Source organism: Lactuca saligna, chromosome 7 (genome assembly GCF_052625555.1).
Source record: "Lactuca saligna cultivar CGN05327 chromosome 7, ASM5262555v1, whole genome shotgun sequence".
NCBI lineage: Eukaryota > Viridiplantae > Streptophyta > Magnoliopsida > Asterales > Asteraceae > Lactuca > Lactuca saligna.
This window is the reverse complement of record NC_136423.1, coordinates 92,439,265-92,448,696: the sequence shown is the minus strand read 5'-3', so window position 1 is coordinate 92,448,696 and position 9,432 is coordinate 92,439,265. Positions and strand designations below refer to the sequence as shown.

Genomic DNA, 9,432 nt, shown 5'->3' with positions numbered 1-9,432 from the left:
TTGCTATATAAAAAATACATCAGAAAAACGTATTTTCAGATAATTGACCATTGTTTGACCCTTATCCAAACTTCCGTTTTATGTCAGTTTTTACAGTTTATGACAGTTTGAAACTGTCATATGACAGTTTTCAGACAAAGATCATAAATTCATTTTTGGTCTCATTTTCTGGTACAACGAAATAATCATCAGAGAATTCCAAGTTCTTGTCCCTCTGAGTCTTATCCGATTAAAGAATATTGGGAGTACCACCCAAATGCTTTAATCTGAAAGTGTTTTACACAATTCTCAGAATTTCAAGCCTTACTATAACCCAAATCCAACATTTCACATCATCTTCCATTTGAATAAATTCAGTCGATCTGAACACATAAGGAGATAAAAAAAAAAAAAAAAAAAAAAAAAAAAAAAAAAAAGTCAACTAATTGAAAATAAGAATTAGTGCAAGATTATTTTGACTTGTAAATAGTTGAGACAAATACTTAAGAAATATTGGAAGGTAAATAGGAACTTGCTCACAACAGACAGATTATTTTGTTAAAAGTACAAGTGATAAGAAATAAAAACTTACTAACAAATAATGATTTGTAATGATGATTCCTTTCTCTGCTTCAATCTTGTGCTTGACAAAGCATTTAACAATTTCGTTATTTTTTTTATAGCGGTGACTGATGTGTACATGTTGAGAGTAAGAGGATTAGCTTTCTAATACAAGTTAAAAACAAAAAAGACAATCAATAAGAGTCAACTCTGAAAGATAGTTTCACTCAGGCATTTCACCAAACACCTAATATGCATCTGCATCTACATAATTTCTTTCAAGGTTTTTGATGCCTACCTATGCTGGATAATTAATATAAATATACGCCAATGTGTTTTATCAATAAATGTGAAAGTTTTAGGTGTGTCTTGTGTTTAAAAGTCGGGTGTTACATTTTCATCCTGATTTTCCATTAGAATTCAGAGCAATAGGATATAATGATAAAGTGTTGCTTCTTATCATCAACTTTTATAAAGTAATTAAATGTTCTTTATTAAATTGCTAAATGGATTTATAAACTGAGTCTACCAAAGGCTTAGCTCGTAGCTTGTGTCTCACTCCAACAACACTTCAGCTTATTAGTTACCCAAACTCCTTTCTATAATGCACACCAAACAAGTACATTTAAACTTGATGATTTGTAATGCATTAGCATTTAACATAAATCATCTTTTATAATTTCATCTTTATTCATAAAAAATACATTTATGGCTTTACCATAAACATTTACAATGATCTATATGGTTGCCTAGCATAACATTTTCAATGGTCAATCATTCACCATGATTAGTACGAAGGGCGTGCCATAACATTTGATCATCTTGAGACGTCTTTAATAACATCTAGTTTTATAAAGCATGACGAACTCATCTTCAAATCAATGACCATCAATCGATATGATTTCCTTATAGTCACATAATCACCTATGTGACAAATTATAAGGGTGGAGAGAATCCATCTTCCTCGATTCTCCCAATTTACAACTCAAGTAATCCACCTCTCGGTATATAATATATACTTTAGCATATCATACAAGTTGAGGGTGCACCTAGAGAGAAAGAGATAGGTGTGTTCATGATTGGTGATGAACCCTCCAACCCTCATTTAGTCTCAACCCACAATATAAGACATCATAATCTAGGAGATACATCCGATACCACGCCCATCAAATGCCCAACTATACCCTACGCCTAATTGAGCCACATATTGGGATAAACGTTGAGTAGCCCAAATTTCACATATCCAATGTTTTACAAAAACCATAACTCCATATAGATTTATTTTCACCCATCTCAACCTCCATCTTTACGATTTCTTTTTCTCGGATTGTATTCTTACTCAATCATCCATTCATTTTTCATATAATTTAGTAGGTTACTAATCAATTTTAATGTTGCATCTTGATTTGTATTCAAGTCACTAAGCACCTAGGCCACATATTTCTTTATCGAAAAAAAAAACTTCCAACCACCCCAAAAAGCATCCATCATGTTACATATAAATATAAATGAAGCATACAACAATCCGTAAGGTAGTTGGTAGTTATTGCCCACAAAGAGCCCAATCCATATTGGAAATTTGGAACTGAAACCTCCTCCCCTGGCTATAAATCTATAGATCATTTCTGCAAATATAACACCCTAAAACTAAGTGTTACGTCCATAGGAAAAAAAACATCAATGGTTCAATATTGGAAAAGAATGTAAAAGTGATTAAAAGATAATATGCCAATTTTGCACCGAAAACAGGAATCCTTTGAAATGTCTGCAACTAATGTTTTGTATAAATGAGTTGTTAAGGATTGATTCGGTTTTCAGATTGCTTCAATGGTAAGTAAGGGAAGTCTATTCTATTAGGTAAACAAAAGAAACATCAAATCACTACTAATAGCGCTATCAATCAATCAATCTCTGATTGCTCTAACTTTTTGAGAGCAGCCATTTCTATTTCTTGCTGCTTCTTGAGATACCTCTGTGCAGTTGAGTTCACAATCTTCACAAAGAAGTTCAACAGCATTAACCACACAATAGAATTCCAAACTGAAGCAAACGATAGATCCCATGATTTCACCTGAATCACCCAACCCATACATAAATTTAACATATATTAATCTTTTTACCAAATAACTTGTTGAAAAGTTATAATATTTTGAAATAATAAAAAATACCTTGATGTTTGATGTGACAGGGAGAGGGGCAGCCATGTATTTCTCCTTCATTGCATGCAGTTTAGCTACAATGGTGGGAAGGGCAGAAGCCACACCAGGGATGAAGCTAAGCATCCATATCAATTCATTTTCTATCCAATCAAGAAGTTGATTGTTGCACACTGAGATGATGAATACTGTCTGCAATTCAAAATTCAAAAAACTTCCATCACATATATATTTTAATTTTGTGACAAGTTATTGTTTCTTGACATTGATGATAATAAATAATCTCAAAGTTTTGAAGAGAAAAGAGAAGATGACCTGAATGTGAGTTTTTACAATTGCCTTTCCAATTAGGGTTGCAAGAAAAAACTTCCAAAATGGAATCCCAAATTGCCCACACATAATGCCAGCAAGGTCAAACAGAGGATTTGGCACCTACAAGTTGCCTCTCAGCTGATTAATTCAACCAATGTAATGAATTGAAGAACAAGTGTTTATTATTATTGAAGTCTGAAGAGGATAAAAGCATGAAAGCTAACCGAAGCAAGCACAAGAATTGTAAAAAAGTTCAAATATTGTGCATGTGATAGGAACCAACGCTTCATGTGATTTAAATTTGAAGCAACTCCGTTATTCTCTGATGAGGAAGCATCCAGTTCTTCTGTCACATCCATTTTGTCACCCGAGATACTTGCTGCAAAAAATTGTACTTTTTTTGTCATTTTTGAAACAGGATTGAAATCATTTTCTGTCATGTGATATTGCTTGTCTGTCTAACAGTAACCTAGGAATATACAAAATAATAATAATAATAATAATAAGAAGAAGAAGAAGAAGAAGAAACCTGCTCTAGAAATGAAATATGGAGGTAGCTCTCCTAATGCAGTTCCAAGGCCCCAAAGAATAGCTTCTACTTGTACTTGTGGCAAAATGCTGCTGAGTGGAACCTGAACACCTTGAGAGGATGAAAACAATGGAGGCCCAAACTCTGAACAATCTTTTTGAAGCCATGTAGGGCTTCTGTTTAACTGTATTGTATCATAAACAGCACTTTTAAGATCCACTCGACCACACTGCATTGCTTTTATAGTGAAGAAAGCAATGTGGGGACCCAGATATAGAACAAAAGTGTGCAACCCAGAACCTGATCAAATTAAAAAATACAAATTAATAAAATGCTAGTTGCATTGTTTAACAAATAATAAATAAATAAAAAATGAGATGAAAGATAATAGGGATAAAGTTGATTGAGCTCACCAAGACCAATGGAAGAAGCAACACCAAGAGCTACCCACCACAGTCCAAACCTTGCATATTCAAGAAGCTCTTCAACATGCTACAAGAACACATGTATCACATATACATCATTATATATTAATATGTAACATATAATCATGAAAACCAAGGAACTTACAACCTCATTGATAATTTGAAGGAACTTTGAGTACGATGAATCACAGGCAAAATAATTTGTTAACAAACAGAATACCTATTGAAGATCAATGTACAACTGATTTTGGGTTTTGGTTTGATTATATGCTTTTCTTGGAAAACAACTAAGGAGAAGCCAGGTGCAAACTGGTCATTTTCATAAATTTAACAGTTGGATTGTTATCATAGACGACTCAAGGAGTACATGTGCATAGAAACAGTGAACTAAGGACAACAAGGGAAAAAAAAAAAAAAAAAAAAAAGATTCCTTTTCAGACCATATAAAAACACAATATAGCACACAGACCAAAAAATGGTATTTACTCATCATTATTTTAATAGATGCTTCATTTGAGAGCACTTATACACATCATTATTTCAAATAAAACTGCAGAAATATGTATTTGTAATGGCGTAATGTAAGTAATAGGCAATATGAAGGGAGTACCTTTCCATGAGGACCATCCACAGACAGAAACAAGAGTCCACCTGCAACTGTGAGTGTGACAAAAAGCATAAGCCAGACAACATGTGTCAGAAGGTATACCAGTGATCTGCTTATATACTGAACAACAGCCACTATAAAAAGCTTCAATGTTTTGAAAGGTTGTGCTATTAATGTCAGATTCTCGAGTTCTTGTTTATGCTTCTCACGCAGTCCTGCAAACAAGAAAACAGGGCATCCACCATTACAAAAATATAAACCCTAATTTTGGTAAAATGACAACATCCATAATTAAGGTTGTGTTCGTTACACCAGACAAAAAAAAGATTACAATTTTGTCCAATTGACATCAGTCCACTCAATGCACACACTAAACACAGAGTAAGACCATTGTGTTGTCATGTCTTGTGTATATAGACATAGACTATAGAGAGATGATAAATGTTTTCATAAGAAAAAATTGAGGTGATCATTATTAGATCTATTATAGAGAGAGAGAGAGAGAGAGAGAGAGAGAGAGATGCGGGAATAAACACAACCATGGTTACATTGTGTTAGTTTGATACTATTACATTGTCATATTAGCTTCACGTAAACTCGAGTAACCTAGAGCAAGTTATCCAACAAACTCATTTCACATCTTCAATGACATTTAATCAATATTGTTTTGATTCACCAAATTAAGTAAGTAAAACTTTCTTAGTCTAAAAAAAGAAACAATACAAAACCTCAACGGAAATAGAGTAAGTAAAGAAGACTCAAAAAAAACCCTTGCGAAAGTGCAAGGGACAAAAGATATGAATCGAAGAAAATAAGGCAATAAGGCATGGAGAAAGGGATATAGTATGTTCCTTGATTTTATAAGGTTAAGAAGAGAGTGAGAATGGTAGCAAGACGACAAAAAAATCTCAATTTGATCACGAGATCTATAAGATATACTACCTATCACTATCTTTATACAAAAAGGTTATTGTTCTAGCAACCCCAAAGCTGGCCCACACTGCTCTACCTCGGTTCAGGTACATCATGTGAGATGTAAATCAGATACATGGCAGTGTGTGTTAGGTGACTGACATAAGAGCTCAGTCCCCATAAGGAGCCAAATCCACATTGAAATTGAACCTCTCACAATGTACTTCTCAAGACTCATACCTATATAACTTTAACAACACTTTGCATCATTAATACAGTAACTACCACCACTGATAAACATTGGTACATTAACCTATAACATGTATGTTCATTGTGAGATCGTATTCATTGTGAGATCATAATCTTTCCTCAACAAACCTTCTCAATAAAACATAGAAAGTTGTCTTTATTTGCAAGTAGGAAAAACCACTTGTTTTGTTTCATAGAGGCGCATATGATAACTACCATACTATAGCAACTTTAATTCTCATTAGAAAGGAAAAATTAATTGAATCTTTTTGAATCAGTTCGTCACAAAGTCAAATCAATTAACCCATGAAAAAGGATAATAGTTTAATCTATTAGACAACCAGATCAAAAAAGTTGTGAATCAGGAAGGATTGCGCTACCCTAGTTATATCCATGGATTACAGCCAACAACATCAAATGTTAGAGGATTTGATTTAAACAATCCCGGCATCTCAAAAATCAAAAGAGGTACCTGAGATCGGCATCTCGAAAGCCTGAGAAGACAACAAGATTTACGAGTGCGATTGAAGTTCTTCTGCACTCACATGCTAAAACGAAAATACATCTTTCGAGTCAGTTTAAATTCTCGATAAAATCTCAAATCAGTGACAATCGGGATGAATACAAGTCCTAGAAAATCGGATAAACTCACTATTCAAACGGAGCAGGCTAAGATCAGAAACAACGCGTAAGCAGATCTTTGTTGTTGTTGCGGGAAGAGGAATCCAGGAAGCTATGAGATTCGCAGCATTCACTGATTGTGCGCCGTCTCTCTCTATGGATATGATTTGTGCTCGCTGTTGCTTGCTTTTCTTGGTCGTCTGAAAAATATCAAAACATATATACGGTAATTTCAGAGTTGATACTTTTAAGAAAAAACAAAAAATAACATTGATTTTGCTGTTTTTTTTCTTCTTTTCTTTGTTTGTTGGTATTAAATTTCAACATATTGATGATGTTCATATCTCTAGATTTTAAGGTATATGGAATAAATTTTACTTTTTATCTATTTGTAATAATATATTTATATTTTTTATTTATAATAAAAATTATTTTATTAATTTGACAAAATTCATAACAACCCAACATCTTTTCATCAAACTTTTAAAAAAATCAATATTAATTTTTTAATCCGTTAAAACCCCTATTATTTTCATAATTGTCTAAATTAAGGTTTTAAAAAGACAAACCCTAGGAACTTTTGGCAGACTCAAATGTTTAGATAATCGACTCTCAATAATTCGATGATTATAATTCAAAAAGATTAGAAAATATACGAATTTTAAGTGTACTAAAAATAATGTAGTTTTTTTTTTGTTTGTTTGATGTAAATAAGTTAGGTTTTTTGAATAATAAATAGCTTTTTTTAAGAATATATATATATATATATATATATATATATATATATATATATATATATATATATATATATATATATATATATATATATATATATATATATATATATATATATATATATAAAGAATGTACTCATTTTTTTAATATAGAAATAAATTGTAAGTGCAAATTATAATTATGTTTAAAGAAAAAATTGAATATGTTTTTACTTGTAAAACCTTCCAAAAAAATTGGCTTACTTTTTCTATGGAGACCTTCAAAGATATTCATATTTACTCCAATAACATATTAAGACAGAAGCAAATGTCACGTAGATATATGAACAGGATGCAATCACTCACTATGTTATTAAAAACATGTTCAATAGAAAGTTTTTGAGAAATCAAACGGTAATAATCAACCATTAGATTTATTTTTTTATCATTAGAATAAGTTGTTTTTGAGTTAATATTAAAAAAAAATTATTTTACTAAATGTCTTTTTGGTTTTATATTTTGTATAATAGTTTTGATTGTTCAATAATCTTTTATTGTACACATCTTATTATATTTTACATTTACAATTTTATTACCTTACGATTAATTATATTTATTTTATTTTAATCTTTAATATTAAATATAAGTAACGATCATATGATATTTTTATTAGCTTTATGTTTTTATAATTATATATGCAATGATTTGTAACGAAATAAAAGAATATGAACTTTAAATTTGATTTTGTGTTTTCATGTAAAGTATTTTGATTTTATAAATATAATATTTTTTGAAAAATAACAAATTAGGTAAGAGTGCTTTATAAAATATTTCATAAAGATAGATTCAAGTTAGATCATTTCACACACACAAAAATAATAAAAATAAAAATAAAGTTTTGTGAGTGATTGGTGAAATGATTAGTGAATGCTTAAGTTAATAACAATTTGTTTAATAATCATAGTACAAAGATAATATGGAAAAATAAAAAGTAATGTCTACGCATCCATGATTAGAGATACTCTAATACAAAAATCACTATATATTGTTAATTTGGAATTACATAAACAAAACAAATGCATGACAACCTCTTAGTTGTCGAGTATCGGTATAACACCGTAAATTTCAAAACAATTTTTCATTTAAACATAATGGTTTAATTTAAAAAAAAAAAAAAAAAAAAAAAAAAAAAAAAAAAAAAAAAAAACATTTTTCTTAAAATCTCATTCATAATCAAATTACAAAACATAACTCCGTTTTCACTTGCATAATAAACAAGGATCCTCAAAATATGACTCTTTCGCTGTTGTGTACAATCAAGTCGGTGTCGTTCCGTGATCCTGAAAGAAACCTGAAACACATAACACAAAACACTGTAAGCACGAAGCTTAGTGAGTTCCCCAAAATACCACACATAACACATATTCGCCGCTCCAGGCTATAACTCTGTGGGTCCATGCACCTAAACTCTATGAACCCTCAGGTTCTAACTCTGTAAACATGCACAACATAAATCACATAGAAATAATGCAGTACAACACATAACATACATAGCATACAAATACTCTGTCACATAACTCTGGTTAACTACTCAAGCTAAAGTATAGTGAGAAGACTCACCTGGCAAGCAGGAAGCAGATATCCTCACGCTTGCATCTCGAACTCGCCACCATCTATCACATAAGGCAAATGCTCTCATGAACATAACTCTCGAGACTAGACTTTATCCTCTCTTGGTATCCTCTCAAGGGTAAAAGACCATTTTACCCCCTTCTTGGCCCAAAGGCCACATTGTTGACCAACCCTAAAAGTCAACAAAAGTCAACGGTCAAACTTTGACCCAACTCACCGAGTGCACTCCGGTGACTCGGCGAGTACACACATGTCCACTAACTCTTTGGGATCCTCTCTCGACACATCGAGTGTTTTCCTAACTCGACGGGTTCCACCTAACATGAGTCGCGGGGCCACCACGACTCAACTCGCCGAGTCTCAAGAACAACTCGGCGAGTTCCGGCTTGACTCAGCCCACCGGTCAACCCTTTCTGACTCTCCCTGACTCACTGAGTCAACCCCTTAACTCGGCAAGACCACTCGCTGAGTGGTTATGGACAATCTTCATGCTACTCGCTGAGTCTATTCTTCAGACTCGAGTCTATGCCATGCATCAACTCAAACTCACTCCTGAGGTCAAATCCGTTCCAATAACTCATAGATCCAGTCCTTCCAAGCTCATTCATCACGTAAAGTTACTATCTTGGTGCCCATGCAAAGGTTCAAAGGCCTTATTTGAAGATATGGTCTCTAGAATGCTATTCTAAGCTCATGGCCTCCATTAACACTCATAAAGCTTGAGGAAAAAGGGTCT

At 32.4% G+C, this 9,432-nt stretch overlaps 1 protein-coding gene across 1 annotated transcript; it reads right to left on the bottom strand.

Annotated features, from left to right (window-relative positions):
* Positions 1–2,272: 2,272 nt before the first annotated feature.
* On the bottom strand, positions 2,273–6,584 carry LOC145005127 (vacuole membrane protein KMS1-like). The gene is made up of 9 exons (XM_078964180.1): positions 6,383–6,584; positions 6,203–6,278; positions 4,573–4,784; positions 3,951–4,029; positions 3,538–3,837; positions 3,233–3,387; positions 3,012–3,128; positions 2,709–2,888; positions 2,273–2,611 (listed from the first exon to the last, which is right to left on the bottom strand). Exons 2-9 carry the CDS (start codon positions 6,213–6,215, stop codon positions 2,441–2,443), a joined length of 1,227 nt encoding a protein of 408 aa, XP_078820306.1. The 5' UTR covers positions 6,216–6,278; positions 6,383–6,584; the 3' UTR covers positions 2,273–2,440.
* Positions 6,585–9,432: the final 2,848 nt, after the last annotated feature.

Coding starts and splice junctions, on each gene's coding strand:
- LOC145005127 (XM_078964180.1), bottom strand. Junction 3,838..3,950: donor TGCTTCTTCCATTGGTCTTG/GTGAGCTCAATC, acceptor TAATTTGATCAG/GTTCTGGGTTGCACACTTTT. Junction 2,889..3,011: donor TTGTAAAAACTCACATTCAG/GTCATCTTCTCT, acceptor TTTGAATTGCAG/ACAGTATTCATCATCTCAGT.